A 17,281-nucleotide genomic window follows, 5' to 3' on the forward strand; every position below is an offset into this window, starting at 1 on the left:
CTGTGATCTCCCGGTACATGTAAAATTCATAATACCCATGCATTGTGATTTGTCAGTCAATTATCCACTAGCCGATAATTGGCAGACTAGAAAGAGCAACCAGACTGGACTGGACAGAAGGCCTCAGGCTGACTCCAGCTTGAGCATGAGCACTGCCATTGCTGGGAAAAGAATGCTTCTGGGTTTCAAAAGAAGGGCTCCACTTTCTAAGGTCTCTCTCTACCTTAAAATTGTACAGTTTTCTTAAAATATTCAAAAGCTTTTCTCATGCTTTTCTACTAAGTTGGATATCCTTTAAGAGGCAAGAACTGAGGGTATAATTTTTTTAGTGTATTTTTAAGTTTCAGATTTTAAAATAGTTTTTAAAGGTTTTTAACTTAATTAAGGTTTTAAATTTAAAACTATCTTCTAAATTTTTACGTTTTATTGTTTTAACATTTATTTATTTTTGAGAGACAGAGAGAGACAGAGTGTGAGCCAGGGAGGAGCAGAGAGAGAGGGAGACACAGAATCCAAAGCAGGCTCCAGGCTTCCAGCTGTCAGCACAGAGCCCGACACGGGGCTCAAGCTCATGAACTAGGAGATATGACCTAAGCTGAAGTCAGACGCTTATCCAACTGAGCCACCCAGGCCTCTCTAAATTTTTACATTTTAAAAGTGAAATAACAGAGGGCGATCTGGGTTGCTCAGTGGGTTAAGCATCTGACTTTGGCCCAGGTCATGATCCATGGTTCATGGGTTTAAGCCCCACATTGGGCTCTCTGCTGTCAGCAACAGAGACTGCTTCAATCCTCTGTCCCCCACTCTCTAAGTCCTTCCCCAGCTTGCATGCACACTCTCTCTCCCCAAAAATAAATAAACTTAAAAAAAATAGAACAAAAGTAAAATGACAGAAAAGACGAATAAAGATGTATTTTAAAATAAGAGGAGTTAGATGTATGCACCATGTACCTGGTGTGCAATATTTACTGACATTAGAAACAGAATTTACTTAGAATGTCCTGGTAGCAAGAATGAAAGAGGAAATAATGGAATATATATCCATTTTCTAATTTATTTCAAAGGAACTGCATACATTTTTTTCTAGAGAAATAAGCATTTCCTGGACATAAATACTCCTAGAATGTGATGCTAATTGAAACATTTTCACAAGGACACTGATCTGTACTAAAGAAATAAAATTTGGTAAGACATAAAACCATTGTGTGTAAGCAATTTGTATATTTATCAGTCAGAACAATATAGAGAACATTTAGACGTTGGTCTGTGCTGGGCTTTCTTTTTTCCACAGTAAAGACTATTGCTAAATTCTTAATCAATGTCTGTAATTTTATTTTTCAGAATGAAAAATCCCCAGGGCGATCTGCAAGTCGATCAAGTAATATTTCAAAAGTAAGTAAACTGTATTTATTTGTTTGTTTATTGACTTTCATGTTTTATGAGTTTCAGTAAATATAATGTTTAACCTAGAATTGTTATCTGTGAGCAGTACACTAATATGACTTGTTAATGGTTTTGACTCTTTTAAGCTTTTGCTGTGATGAGGGGCACGATTTCATGATTTCACACAACAAACATTTTGTTTGTTTGTTCACACACACATTTGGTTTCATTTCAACAAAATGAGTTATTTTTCCTTTTCAGTACTATATGCAAAAGATAACTTGATACTTTTGGAGTGTCATAAAAAGTATTTTTTTCTCTCATTTCAAGCATCACAGAGCTGTCACATACCCAACTTGAAATTGTATCAACATTCGTGGTACAATTTCCATTAATTCAGTTTTTCTACAAGTTTAGGCTCAACTATGCTGGTATTTAACCAGGACAGGTTTTAGAAATGACTTACTTTGAAATTGTGGTTTATATACACAATGGAATACTACGTGGCAATGAGAAAAAATGAAATATGGCCTTTTGTAGCAACGTGGATGGAACTGGAGAGTGTGATGCTAAGTGAAATAAGCCATACAGAGAAAGACAGATACCATATGGTTTCACTCTTATGTAGATCCTGAGAAACTTAACAGGAACCCATGGGGGAGGGGAAGGAAAAAAAAAGAGGTTAGAGTGGGAGAGAGCCAAAGCATAAGAGACTGTTAAAAACTGAGAACAAACTGAAGGTTGATGGGGGGTGGGAGGGAGGGGAGGGTGGGTGATGGGTATTGAGGAGGGCACCTTTTGGGATGAGCACTGGGTGTTGTATGGAAACCAATTTGTCAATAAATTTCATATAAAAAAAATAGAAATGACTTACTTTAAGGCATTAGTTTGGTCATATTTGTTTTATAGAGTCAATGGATGAAAAAACAAAATACTCCCTAAACTGTCTTAATTCTAAGCAAAACACCAGAATGTCAAAAAAAAAAAAATTATTGCACGGCAGAGATACTCTAGATTTTTATTTTGCTTAGAAAACAAAATTAAGGGCTATTCTCTAAAATGAGACACAATGCAATGTATAGACTCTGTGTTTGGGGAGTGAGAAGTCATTTAGAGCCATTTATCAAATTGGAAAATTATGTCTTCCAAAAACGTAATTCAGACAAAGATAGATTTACCATGAATAGAGTTTGGTCTGCAGGGCCACTCACTTGCCGGCACCCTCTATGGCCCTGAACTTAATTTTGCATATGTAATTTTATATTCTTTTCCTTCAGAGGAGCCCCCCAAATAGTTATCAACTATAGGCACTATAGAACATAGATCCACATCCAATTTAGGGAAGTGTTTTGTTTTCAGAAACAAAGAACTTTATTACTCATTGGAAAAATAGCAGTAGCCGAGTATCCAGACTTTCTTAAGCTGGTTTCCTGAGGCCAGTTCTTAGGAGACAATGCCAAGATGGTCTGGTGACACTTGCAAACACACTGCATTGGTTATAGGAATGCAACCCTACACTTAGGAAACTCTCATTTTTAATAGACAGTAAGTATGCCTGTCCATTGCTCTGTGAGACAAAATCTCTATGTTCCAATCTTAGCCATTATGCAAACATCCTTACAAAGATAGTCGAGCACTAAAGCTATGAATAATTCTGCTTACAAGACATGCAGAGATACAAGAGACCCATAAAAATTGTATCTCAATACATGGGGCTGAACATTTATAATTATATCCAAATCTGGGGACCTTCATAGATTTTTGAGGGGTGATGTGGGATAGTACTAATTCTGGAGAAAGAGGATCAGAGTGTAAGTTGCTGTGCTGTCACTTCTTATGTGACCGTGAGACATTCACTTAACCTCCCTGAGATACAGCTGCCTCCTCAGTGACACGAAGGTGATGGTATCAGTCATTTGAAGGTCTCCTTAAGTAACTGTAAATTAAAAACATACCTTTCAAATGGCTTTCATCTTAGTCACATCATGAAGGGCCTTGCCTGCAACTGCAGAACATTGTCATCTTTCTAAACTTGAATGTTCATGTTGACCTAGAAACTTGTAAACATACTGACAACTCCTTTATCACACCAGATATTGTTTCATGATCCAGGGGTACAATTATATTGCATTGCCAAGCTGCTGTTTGAGCTTGACATAATGCAGCTTATTTATAACTTTTAAACTTTTAACTTATTCTTTGAGAAATAAAAAGTCTGGAGTGTAGTTTCCCTTCTAGGAGTTCTTCCAGGCTCTGGTATAGATTAATTGCATCCCTATGTGGGAGACAATTAATGACAAAAATGCATAATATGCAGAGGGAAATGAAAAGCTCTCTTCTTAAATAGTCTAATTGTGCGATAGCAGAAATTCAACTATCAGACACCTGCAGAGATAAAAAGATTTCTGTGTGCATGTTTATTTTATTTAAGCCAAAATGACTTTCCTTTTATTCACATTCAGAATGACAGTCATAAATGCTAAATACATTGTTGAGTTCTCACTACTTTTTCATGAATTACTAAGTGATAAACTTTTCATTAGGACCATATGACTTACCAACTGTGAAGTGGCAAAATCTAGCAATATTTGAGTCCATTAACATTTTTAAATGTTTATTTATTTTATTTTTGAGAGAGAGAGAGGGAGAGAGAGCAGGGGAGGGTCAGAGAGAGCAAGACAGAGAATCCCAAGCAGGCTCCACACCGTCAGTACAGAGCCCCATGTAGGGCTCGATCTCATAAACTGTAAGATCATGACCTGAGCAGAGATCAAGAGTTGAACACTGAACCAACTGAGCCACGTGGGTACACCGAGTCCTTTAACTTTTAAAGTGGTGGGGAAAAAACATTAAAGCAGAACAAGGGTGCTTTTTCTCTCATTTTGTCAAAATTATTTTTATGTAGAAAAAAAGACTATAAGTGTTTGAAGGGTGTGATTACATAGTAATTAAGAGCATGGATTCCAAAGAAACTGTTTAGGAGGGTTATTTAACTTTCTTAATAACTTAACCTGTGAAAGGAGAATATATTCTAGTATCTACATCTTGGAGTAGTGCTTAGAACAGTGACTGGCACTATGGCAAGTATTAGCTATACTTATTATGGAACTCTTAATGTGTATATCACAGTGAGAGCACCAAATAAGTGCTTCATAAATCTTTTTGTAAGTAAGTGAATTTGGGGTATAGGTTCTAATATATGCATTGTGTTCTGAGTGGAATAAGAATAAATAATAGGCTGGTAAAAATTAAGTCAGTCAGGTGCCTGGGTGGTTCAGTCCGTTAAGCATCCAACTTCAGCTCAGGTCATGATCTCACGGTTAGTGAGTTCGAGCCCTACATCAGGCTCTGTGCTCACGGCTCAGAACCTGGAACCTTCTTCGGATTCTGTGTCTCCATCTTTCTGCCTCTTCCCCGCTCACACTCTGTCTCTCTCTCAAAATAAACAGTAAAAAAAATTACGATGTGATGATATAGGTAAATAATGATCTGACATAATTTTATTGAAAAAAATACTGCGTATTTCTGTTTCCTAAAAAAAGTTACATATTTATACCTATATATGTGTATATTAAAAATAATAAATTATCTTATGTCAGTGGCAATATTACTCATAATGAGCATCTTTCTTAATTTTTATCAAGTTCGTGTCATCCCCAACCCTTTGATACAGGACAATTGCAGATACTACAGAGGAGTCTATCCCCAGTGGGTTGGCAGGACTGTCCACCACACTACTGAGTCTGCTTTCCTGCCCATTTCTTACAATGCTTTACTGAACCAGCAGAACTTTCTAATCATCAATATTTGTGGAATGTCACCCATCAATAATCATATTCTATACTGGAATGAGGGCTTCCATGTACTCAGTGAGCTTACAGTGAAGGAGTTGAGATCCCATATATATGTGAGATATACACATATATAAATTAATTAAGTAGAACTGATAACTCCCTGTGCAGAAAAGATAACAGAGCAGGCCCGAGACTCTTATCTCCAAAAGGCCTGTTGGTAAGGTTGGCCCTTGGCTGGCATCTGGGAACTTGGATTTCAGGAATGGCGTACCACCCTAAATTATAAAAATAGTTCACAGTGCCTGAACTGTGAAAAAAATATATATATGGCTTATCCAAAATACTTGCCTTCCTTAGGAAGTCTGGAATTTGGGTACATGCTAGGCAATAGGTACCAATGTGACCAGCCCCCAGTGAAAACTTTGTGCACTGAGTTTCTAATGAATTCCCCTGGTAGATAGCTCTTCACATCTGTTGTCACAACTTATTGCTGTAGGATTTAAGTGCAGCCTGTTTGACTCTACTGGGAATAAATTTGGAAGTTTGCTCCTGATTTCCTCTGAACTTTACCCTCTATGCCTTTTCCTTTTGGTGACTGTGCTTTGTATCCTTTCACTGTAATAAACATAGCCATGATTATGACCATAATTTAGTCCTGCGAGCTCCCTAGAAAATCACTGGAACTGGGTGTGGTCATGGGAACCCCTCCTGTGCTAGCCAAAAAAGTATAGACAGACGGCTGTGGGAGTTGAGAAAATGATCACTTCCACGTGATGAGGACAGGATAACATCAGAGATGGTTTCTTGGAAGAATGGTATACAAACAGGGCCTCGAGGAATGGGTGTGACTTGATCAACTACCAAGAAAGTAGGCTTAAACGGATATAAGTATGAGGCATGGAAGACAAAGAAAATAAATCATAAGGAGAAAGATACGTAAATGGTTTTAAGGACCTTTGAGATGGAACTCTGAATAATAGGATACGTTCTCTTTATCAGAACAGACAAGTGTCATCTATCTTGGAAACATAGAGATGGATTTAGAACCCATCAAGGTCCTTGAGACTTTTTTTCAGTGAATATGTCTGAAATTGAACATTATTATTTTTGCTGTTCAGGATTGTATAAACATGATCGCACAGTTGTGAATATGAAATATACAAGTGTGGGATAAATAACAAAAGTTGAATTGTTAATAAACATTAAAAATTTTCTCCTAGTTTTATCTGTGAATCTTTTTACCCCATATTATTTAATTGCAGTTATACTTTGAGTGTTATACTTTGAGTTTTCTGGCCATTCCACCTTTTAATTTTTTCTTAGTTTATATTTCTAGTTTGTTTTAGGACATAGAAGACAGACCTGTGATTCTCTTTTTTTTCCTATTCTAATAGGATTTGTATGTGTTGAACAAGTTAAAATGGATGCAAAAGTTACAGAGAAGCTATATGGGTTTAAAACAATGTATGTGAAATTGTCAGAATATCTTCAGTGTGAACACAACAACATTTACTTATCCATCACTTGTTTTTGTTTGTTTGTTTTTTGAAAAGCTGCTCTTGATATTAATGCTGGTTGCTGCTTTTTAACCATATGGCTCATAAATAGGTTCCTCAAGATGTAAAATTAGCCAAATTTGGCCTTTCTTTTATTTCTTCTAGGCTGAGAAATCATTATATTCAACTAGCAACAGCATATTATGTATTTCACAAGAAAAATATTTCAAAGGCAAACTGTCAAAAGGAAAGAAAGCCTGTACTTTCAATTCAAATCAACATCTAGAATTTTCTTTTAAGTGAAATACTTCAGGCCTTTTGGTCTATGTGGGAAGCAGCTCACAAAATGTAATCTACTTATGAAAAGAAACTCAAAAGCCACCATCTTAACAAAATATTTCGGTGTTTCCATTATTTCCTGTTATATCCCCTAGACTTCATTTACTTGACAAAGGTTCATCAAAATTGTTCTGTTGGTCCTTACCTAGAAATATCATGTATAATGTTAAGGAAAGATGGTATATAGTATTTAAAATAATATTTCTAAAGCTTTCTCTTCTCTTATTCACATACCTAGTTTATTCTTCCATAAATGAAGATGCATGGTATAGTCAATACAATTTATTCAACAAACATTTTTTCAGGATATACTGTGTACAATACATTATAGAAGCGATAGCATTTTATTTTTTTTATTTTTTTTAATGTTTATTTATTTTTGAGACAGAGAGAGATAGAGCATGAACAGGGGAGGGCCAGAGAGAGAGGGAGACACAGAATCTGAAACAGGCTCCAGGCTCTGAGCTGTCAGCACAGAGCCCGACACGGGGCTCGAACTCACGGACTGTGAGATCATGACCTGAGCCGAAGTCGGACGCTTAACCGACCAAGCCACCCAGGTGCCCCAAGAAGCGATAGCATTTTAAATAAATACTTTCTTTTGATCAAATACATACTTTGATTTTACTGTGTAAATCTTTAGCTCTCCATTTTTGCCAGATATGCCTTTAATATTATAACTTATTTTCCAACAAGGTCAAGGTGGAAGTGTTCCCTGAATGGAAAATGTATTGGGAATTCTTTCAGCTGAACCTGAGCCAAGCATTTGCATCTCTGAACAGGTGTTTAATGTTCTGACTTATTGAGAGATCCATCTTGGTTTGCTCGGACAGGGGACCTATAAATCAGTCATAGCCTCAGACTACATACCTTTAGAGGGCAGGTTTGATAGGTAAAATGGGATGTATAATTAGGAAACAACTAGAAATGAGGTAGACTAATTTGAGAACTGTCATAGAGCCTGAGTCAGGATCTGTTCTGAGACCAAAGCTGAGGAAATGAATGTAAATTTAGTTAAATTGGTAAAGGTAGTAGAGAAAGAGTAAGAAAGCCTGAAACCTTATATCCTGAGGCTTTTTCTTTATATGCACTCACTCCTTAGGTGATCTCATCTAGCCTCATGACTATATAAAGTATGCCAACAACTCTCAAATAGATATTTCTAGCCCAGATTTTTACCGTGAATTCCAGACTAAAATATCCTACTTACATTTTCTATACCAGTGTATAATAGGAATCTGTTTTAGGTCAGATTGCCCAGAAATAGGTCATAAAAATGAATTTTTTTTGCAATTATTTACTATGGAGAAACCACAGAAGCTCAGGAGAAGCCATCAAAGGAGTGGCAGAAGCAGGACAGGGAAGAGGAGGAAGTCAAGAAAAGTTCCCCTGATCCTGCAAGGGGGATCTGCAGTATAAAAGGAACTGGAAGTTGTTCCCACTTGAAGCATGAAAACAGGGCTTTCATCCTCACCTACCAGCCATTCATGAGCTCAAGGTCTCCCAGAGAGGGGAAAACTTCCAGGTACTTTGACTGTCTTTACATACAGGTAAAGCTGTCTAAGAAGCCAAGGGCAGTTCTTCAAAGGGAATCACAGTTACAGGATCTTGGACACAAAATTGCCCAGAAGCTTAAGGATGCATGTACTGAAACAATGAAAGAGGCCAGACTGGATTTTGGTGGAACACTGGCAGCACCTGCTATGGCCCATCAGTTGAACCACTCAGATCCATATGAACTCATTCTATCCTGTCATGGATACTAATAAATGATGACCGGTCATAATTTCTGAGGAAAAAAAATAAAAGACATGGATTAGTAGAACAAGCTCGTGCTATACAATTGCCAAAGCCATAAATGATTCATCATCATCTCCTACCACTCATTCCAAATATCCCTCATTCTGGATGATCAATTCTGTTAGGCTAGATAGCTTACTGGTGAAGTGTCTCTGACCTCCAGTATTTATTACCATGCCCGTAACAGGCTGTGTTTTCTGTAATCAACCGTTTGAAGTTAATCCTGGGCATGGTTAAACAAACAAACAAACAAACAAAATGCTGCAGTGGATCCCCCAAGTTTTAAAATATGTCTTGCTTCCTCATTATATAGCAGCAACCCTACCTCCTCATAATGGACAAATCCAATTTTTCAGTGAATTGTTGCTCTGCCTACCAGACAATATAATTTGTGTTACCAAGTTCATGAGGGAGAGCTTCAGTCGTGTGGTCAACTGATGTCCATGGTCAGACCTTTGGTCTTTCTAGAGCCAAGTGGCATGCCAGGAGCTGCTTTCTATGAAGAGAACTCCACTCCAATAGTATAGCCTTGATCTGGAATACTAGGGTTTTCACAGGATTTCTCCATTCAGAGTTTGACAGAGAATCTGCACTGCATTCTTATTTACCATGGTACCTCTAATAGTATGGGATTTGCCACTTAGTACAACTCTGGCATGAAGGTTACTTATACTGAAGCCAAAACTACTGCAAAAACTTCTCTTATTCTTTACCCTACTCGAAACTGGTAGCCTTCTGAGTCATCTGACAAAGGATTTAAGCATTATTCCAAAGTGTGGTTCTTGCCACCTCTAAAACCCAGAATCCTATCAAGCACTCTGCGTCTTTCTTAACAGTGTGGTAAAATGCAAAATTTGTCCTTCACTCTGAAGGGACTGTGTTGACAAGCACAACACACCAGATCCCCCCAAATTTTCACTGATTAAGCCAGCTCCTGAATGTGGGATTTTTCTCCTGTGCTCTAGAACACACATATCCTAATGAGACATTCAGATCACTGGATGACATTCAGACATTCATTTCCTGCTCCTTAGATCTGATTAACATGATATCATCATACAATAAATTAATCTCGTGTTTGACAATTGTCAGTCAAGGTCACCTCCAATCTACATTGTGACAAATCCCTGAGGCAGGATCAGGAATGTGTACTGATGTCCATGCCAGGTGAATGCGAGCTGCCTTTGATCCAGCTTTGATTCATTTATGATGAATATTAAAGAGAACATGTCATTAGGACAATAGTTTCATAGTACATGCCCAGACTTCATACCACATCGTGCTGATCCGCTCTAATAATGATAGTGCATAAAGCACAGTAACTGCAATTATGGCCACTGCCTGGCTACATTTGCCATTGTCTACTGTTATTTGCCTGACCCACTGGGTTTCCATTTCAAGAACTAGCCTGAGAAATTAAATGGTGACATGACGGGAACAATCACCCTTCTATCCTTTCAGGTCTATTTTTCACACAACAGCCAAAATGATTCTTTTCAAATATAAATCAGATAGTGTCTTGCTCCTGTTTAAACTCTCTGATGGTTTCCTGTATCACTCAGAGTAAAACATAAATCCTTACATTGGCCAAGAAACCCTAATCTGGCCCTGCACTATCTCTCTAATTATATTTCTTATCGGTCTCCCTCCTAGTCACTCAGCCCCAGACACACTGACCTCTTTGCTGTTCCTCAAACAAAAGCTTTTGCTGCAGAGCATTTGCCCTCCTTGCTCGTGCTATTCAGAATGCTCATTCCTTGGATATCTGCAAGATTGGCTTCCTTCATTTTTTTTAATTTCTACTCAGATACCATCTTATCAGTGAGCACGTATCTCCTTTCCTGCTGCATTTTTTTAAAATTTTATTTAAATCCAAGTTAGTTAACATACAGTGTATTAAGGGTTTCAGGAGTAGAATTTAGTGATTCATCACTTACATATAACACCCAGGGCTCATCCCAACAAGTGTCCTCCTTAACACCCATCATCCATTTAGCCCATCCCCCCACCCAACACCCCTCTAGCAACCCTCAGTTTGTTCTCTGTGTTTAAGAGTCTCTTATGGGGGCGCCTGGGTGGTGCAGTCGGTTAAGCGTCCGACTTCAGCCAGGTCACGATCTCGCGGTCTGTGAGTTCGAGCCCCGCGTCAGGCTCTGGGCTGATGGCTCAGAGCCTGGAGCCTGTTTCCGATTCTGTGTCTCCCTCTCTCTCTGCCCCTCCCCCATTCATGCTCTGTCTCTCTCTGTCCCCAAAAAAATAAATAAACGTTGAAAAAAAATTAAAAAAAAAAGTCTCTTATGGTTTGCCTCTGCCTATTTTTAAGGTTTTTATTATGATCTGTAATTTTATATATTTTCTTATTTGTCTTATTTAAGCTCTAAAAGAACAAGAACTTTATTTCTTTGTTCAGTTTTGCTTCTTCAGCACCTAGTAAAAGTGACTGATAAATAGTATACATTCAGTATATATGTGTTGAATGAATGAATACAGCCTGTTTTGCTTTTTTAGCTTTAAAACATATTCTCTTAACTTGGAATGTGTGGATATATAGAACGGTGATCTTTGAACAAGGCCAGTACTTGAACTTGTTACCAGTACACATAAGATAGAACAGAATGTATAAGTGTTTGCAATAGATACAATTGGTCCCACCCTAAAACTTAATACCACCCATCCTCTCTCAGCTTCTTTGAATGTTTTCAGATCATTCACCAGCCACCTCCCTCTTCATAGATTTTATTCTAAGTCAAGTGGTGACCTTTCACCCTGTATACATAACACATGAGCATTTTTTTTATTTTTTATTATGTTAATTTGAGAAAGAGAGAGAGGGCAGGGGGTGTGGCAGAGAGACAGAGAGAGAGAGAATGAGAGAGAGAGAGAGAGAGAGAGAGAGAGAGAGAGAGAGAGAGAGAATCCCAAGAAGGCTCCATGCTGGCAACGCAGAGCCTGACACGGGGCTCAAACTCACCAACAGTGAGATCATGACCTGAGCCAAAACCAAGAGCCACATGCTTAACCGACTGAGCCACCCAGGCACCCAAGCATTTTTTAAAACCACACTTTAATACAGACCAAGGGGCATCTATTGCAGAAGAGGCACTTAATAACAAGGTAAAAAGGATGTCTTACCAACTGGATTTCAGCCAGCCTGTGTCCTAAGCTCCCCCATTCCTGTGCCAGGGCCCATAAATGGAATAGTCATGTTGTCAGAGAAGGAGGCTATATATGGACAACAATGCCATGATCTCTTTCTCACCAAGGGTGAATGATCACTCCACCACTGAATGAATGCTTAACCTGTCAGAAACAGAGACTGATGTTGAGCCCCCACCAATTTAGTAGCATTAATCAAGAAGACCATCCAGCCACTTGATAGCAACTTGATTGCCTCAGGTACCTTCCATTTTGGGTTTGCCTCTCATATAAGGTTAGGACCAGGGTAGAGTAAGTGAAGCATTAGGCCCAGACACAAACTTTAAGGGGATACCAAGAAATCCAGTAATCAAGGTAAATTTTAATGCAATACTTTAAGAATCAAATGTCCTGCAAAAACTCCATGATAACTAAAATAACAAAATTTTAAATAAAAACAGGATCAGTGCTGTGTCAGGCTATATGCAGCCAGAAGCAAAGGAAAAAAATCTGTAATACTGATTTTTTATTTATTTACAGTTTTGATATTTGTTCATCGTGGGTTTTTTTGCATTAATTATGATTTTTAAAAAATATTGCTTTAAAAATTTTCTTCTAGTGGTTGCTGAATTTTTTCGTGCACTTTTATGTTATGTGCCCGCGGCAAGTGCCTCACTCCTCCACTCTCTTCCCAGCTCTGTGTCTATCTGAATTTAAATTAGTTGCAATTATATAAAATTTAAAAACAATTTCTTCAGTTGCGCTGGCCACATTCAAGTGCTCAATAGTTCCATGTGACTAGGGCTTACCATATTGAACAACATTGATGCAGAATGTTTTCATCATCACAGAAAGTTCTATCAGACAGATGTTGTTGCTCTTGAAAATATGTTGAACTCCTCTGTGGAAAGAAATAAGTGAATGGTACCTAGATGTTTTCAAAACAACTAGAAAACTAATCCCAATCTGGAAAATATGTGATACTATTTAAACTGTCAATTTGCACGTTCTTAAATCCCAATGCCTGCCATTCCCCTTTGCTTGACTTAAGGAAATATTCACATAATAAGAAATATTGAAGATCAAGAACTATTGATCATGAATGAGCCCCAGGAATTAATGACACAGCACTAATTGCTGTGATTGAGATACTGTAGTAATGTTGGAAGTTGTTTTTCCAGGCCAGATCATAAAACAAAAGTGGGCCAGTATTTGGTTCCCACAATAATCCAGAAAGGGAATGAATAACATGTGGTTTTGTGGTGCCAGGGGTGGGAATCATCTCTCCCCACTGATCATCTGTTATACAGAGCAGAAACAAAAAAGCAACCTTACAGTTGTACTTTCTTTTCCAAAGGAAAATACCTATTTTAAATGAGGATGATTCCATTCAATTTAATTCTCATTTTTGCAGATACTCATGTATTTCATTGTAATGAATCTCTGATGAAATAAAAGCATGTATTTAAAGTCTAAATAGCCATGAAATAATAGTTTTGTGGAATGTTGAGGGCTGGGGATAGAAGATGATATAAGCAAGAAAAATGAATGCTATCTGCTGATACTCTAAACTATCATAACTTTCTCCCACTGAATTTCCTCTACTCAAAACTTAACACCAGAAAAATTGATCTGAGGCCAAATTGGTGTTTCTTTCCTTTGAGTATCTTTAGTATCAACAAACCATACAAATTTTTTTAAGTTTGTAGCATCTAACGTGGTAGTGTGATGGTTGCACCCTTGAATTTTTCACCTATGATTTTATTTTAGGAAATAATTTTGCAGATTTCCCCTCTCCTAACAATAGCTGCATTTAGTTCCAGCAACTATAAAGACTGATCAGTGAAGGATTTGGACGTACTCTAGTTCAAATACTACAAGGAAATAAAAGAGTGTTGTTTAAATCATTGAAAGCCAAAAAAGTCAGAGTTTTTGATCATCTTTAACCTATTTACACAAAAGACATGTTGATACATTTTCCACAGGATTACACCAGAGTCTCCTCTCACTGCTTCTCTCCTTTTCTGTTATTTTTTTATATTATTAGATATTAGTTGTCGTTTTAAAAATTTTTATGGCCTTGGTTCGTTTTCTCTTTTTTTCAGGTTATAATTAAATCCTGGGCGGGTGGGCAGCGGGTTGTTTATTTTTGGTTTTGCTTTTGTTTCTTGTGAGTTTTTTTTGCTTCTCTCCGCTACATTTTATTTGGTTACTATCATTTGTTTCCTTTCAGCGTCCTTCATCACCCCCTATTTTTGAGTTCTTTCCATGTATCCTACAGCGAGGAGAATGTTGTCAGCTGTGTTGTTAATGTAATTAATGTGCATAGTCAATTTGGATTGACTAGGCCAAATAAATCCACTTTGAGACTTAAACTACCCAATTTGGCTGTCTTTGTTGATCAGATTAACTGGGTAATTGTCAAATCTCTATCTCACTAATTACTGCAGAGATATATCATGTATTCCCTCATTTGATTCTCATATCATTGAAATTTACAATCAAAGCTTTATGAAGGAATAGTGACATATAAATAGCGCCAACTGAAGATGAAATTCAGCAACCGCTTGCATCATTTTCATCTCCTCTTTGTACTGAAGTGAGAAAAGGCAAAAATTATTAGAATGTGTTTTTCTTGCTGCCGCCAAGGAAAAGATGAATGCTGGGAACTGTACATCCACTGGACCTAAAACCCATATACACTGTACTTCCCCTCACAACATACTGAAAATCTCAAACTTAGTAAATTTTCATTTTTACCTTTAAAAATGAAAGTAGAACAATTAATTACTTTTTGGCTTACGATAGGCTTTCGGTCAACCAGAAGGAAAGATTTTGCTGACCAAACTGCAGTAAACTAGTATTTTATTTATTTAGTCAGCAAACTTATCTTTTGTACTTGTTCTGAGGTAAGTGAAAAGAACATAGCTTCTTACGTCTTGGAACATATGTTGCTCATGAGAGGCTGTTGGGTAACCCGATGATTACAGTTCCATATAAAGTGCTTTCTTGATTCCCCAACTTGGACATTTCTACTATTTCAAGATGACTTTGGCTAAAATAAGAAAAAAGAGAATACAAACATTAATATTAGTAATTACTATCAGATGTGCCTGCCCATCTAAAAAACCAGACAAAACATACACACCAAGAAGCTAACAAATTAGCATGTCTCTAATCCATGTACTGCAGAATAAATTTTATGTTGTTTGGAAAGAGCTCTAATGGAAGGATTTAGTTTTGTGAAAACGTCTTTGTTCTGAGAACAGAACAAGATGGCTAAAATAGTGAAAATAGTGATTATTTAATGGTCCTGAAAATATTTCATTTGATGAAAAAAGAAAACCTTTCTCACAGGTTTTTTACAGTGAACTTTAACGGCAGATTCATTTTTTTTTAATGTTTATTTACTTTTGAGACAGACAGAGACAGAGCATGAGCAGGGAAGGGGCAGAGAGAGAGGGAGACACAGAATGTGAAGCAGGCTCCAGGCTCCGAGCTGTCAGCACAGAGCCCGACGCGGGGCTCGAACTCACGAACCGTGAGATCATGACCTGAGCCGAAGTCGGATGCTTAACCGACTGAGCCACCCAGGCGCCCCAATGGCAGACTCAGTTTGTACATGAGCATACACTATGCAGTAGAGCACTTTTCTTATGTCAGCTGGGCCATGGACTTGCTTTTTGTCCTAAGTGGACAAATAACAACAATAATAATAGTTCACATTTATTAAAAATCAATGTGTAAAGCACTGAGCTCAACATCTAATCCAAGAGATAAAGGGTTTTCAATGTAGGTATTTAGAAAATCAGGCCTTATGATAGAAATAGTTCAGTGAATATATATATTCAAGGTACTTGAAGGAGATATGAAGAAAAATATTAAATGTGGCCCATCCATCCATCTTTTCATGTGTTTTATCCACTATGTGTTCATTCACTCAGATATGAACCCTAATGAGGAAATAGAACAACGTGCAATTTATATACAGGTCCTCCTGCTCAAATTATGAAGGAAAACTTTGCTTACTGCTGAATACACAGTAAAATTATGTTTTTTTATAAATTTTTTAACGTTTATTTATATGAGAGAGAGAGAGGCACAGTGTGAGCAGGAGAGGGTCAGAGAGAAAGGGAGACACAGAATCCAAAGGAGGCTGCAGGCTCTGAGCTGTTAGCACAGAGCCCAACGCGGGGCTCAAACTCACAGACTGTGAGATCACGACCTGAGCCAAAGTCGGACGCTTAACCGACTGAGCCACCCAGGTGCCCCAGTAAAATTATGTTTGTTTTTAATATTATATCTAAGGCAAAAAAATTGTTTTATATTGAAAATTATTTTTATCAGTAAAATACAGAATTAGCCTTTCTTGAGGTGAAACTTTATTATGTCTTACTAAAATAAATCAATATTAATGAGCACTTGCTATGTGTCATTTATTGAGCACCTACTATCTGTCAAACACCTTAGCTGGTGCTGTACACATATTATCACTAACCCTCACAGGAAGCTTTTTAGATAGGTTTCCAGTTTAAAGATTAGAAAACTAAGATTAGGTAATTTACCCTCATTCACAAAACAAGTTAGTGGCAGCGCCTGGATTTTTAACCTAGGTGTTGTACTCAAAGAGTTATTTATCCACAGTCTAAGGTGCCAGACCACCCTCACAGGCCTCTCTGACCTGTCTTCAGTGTGACACACACAGAGGTATGAATGGCCATCACGCATTATGTAGGACTCACACTATACAAGGAAAGGGAAGTGATTTCAAACTGATTGGATAATTGACATGTATAGTATTAAGAAAAGATTTGGGGTGACTTATTTTGATATACAGTAGGAAGCCATTCGGGTTTCTTAGGAAGAGGGATGGCATAATAAAAATGGCATTTAAAAAATGCATTGTAAACCTGTCACGTGGTACACTTAAAATATATGCATAATCTTGGGGCGCCTGGGTGGCGCAGTCGGTTAAGCGTCCGACTTCAGCCAGGTCACGATCTCGCGGTCTGTGAGTTCGAGCCCCGCGTCAGGCTCTGGGCTGATGGCTCAGAGCCTGGAGCCTGTTTCCGATTCTGTGTCTCCCTCTCTCTCTGCCCCTCCCCCATTCATGCTCTGTCTCTCTCTGTCCCAAAAATAAATAAACGTTGGAAAAAAAAATTTAAAATATATGCATAATCTTACCAAAAAATGTATTGAACACAAATACTGAATGCTGGATGATGATATGCATTCTGAAAGAATTTAGGAATGAAGTGTACCTTTGTATGCAACTTACTTTGACATGAATTATAAAAATAAGATGGATTTGTGAATGGATAGAGGGATGGATGA

At 37.7% G+C, this 17,281-nt stretch overlaps 1 protein-coding gene across 7 annotated transcripts in view; it reads left to right on the forward strand.

The window, feature by feature from the left end:
- MARCHF1 (membrane associated ring-CH-type finger 1) overlaps nt 1-17,281 on the forward strand; it is an 867,957-nt gene that overhangs the window by 700,176 nt on the left and 150,500 nt on the right. For all 7 annotated transcript variants that reach the window (XM_045055710.1, XM_045055711.1, XM_023252710.2 and 4 more), the window contains one exon: nt 1,342-1,392. In XM_045055710.1, the coding sequence (XP_044911645.1) occupies nt 1,342-1,392 (51 nt within the window). The remainder of the gene's footprint in view (nt 1-1,341; nt 1,393-17,281) is intronic.

This window comes from Felis catus, chromosome B1 (genome assembly GCF_018350175.1).
Source record: "Felis catus isolate Fca126 chromosome B1, F.catus_Fca126_mat1.0, whole genome shotgun sequence".
Taxonomy (NCBI): domain Eukaryota; kingdom Metazoa; phylum Chordata; class Mammalia; order Carnivora; family Felidae; genus Felis; species Felis catus.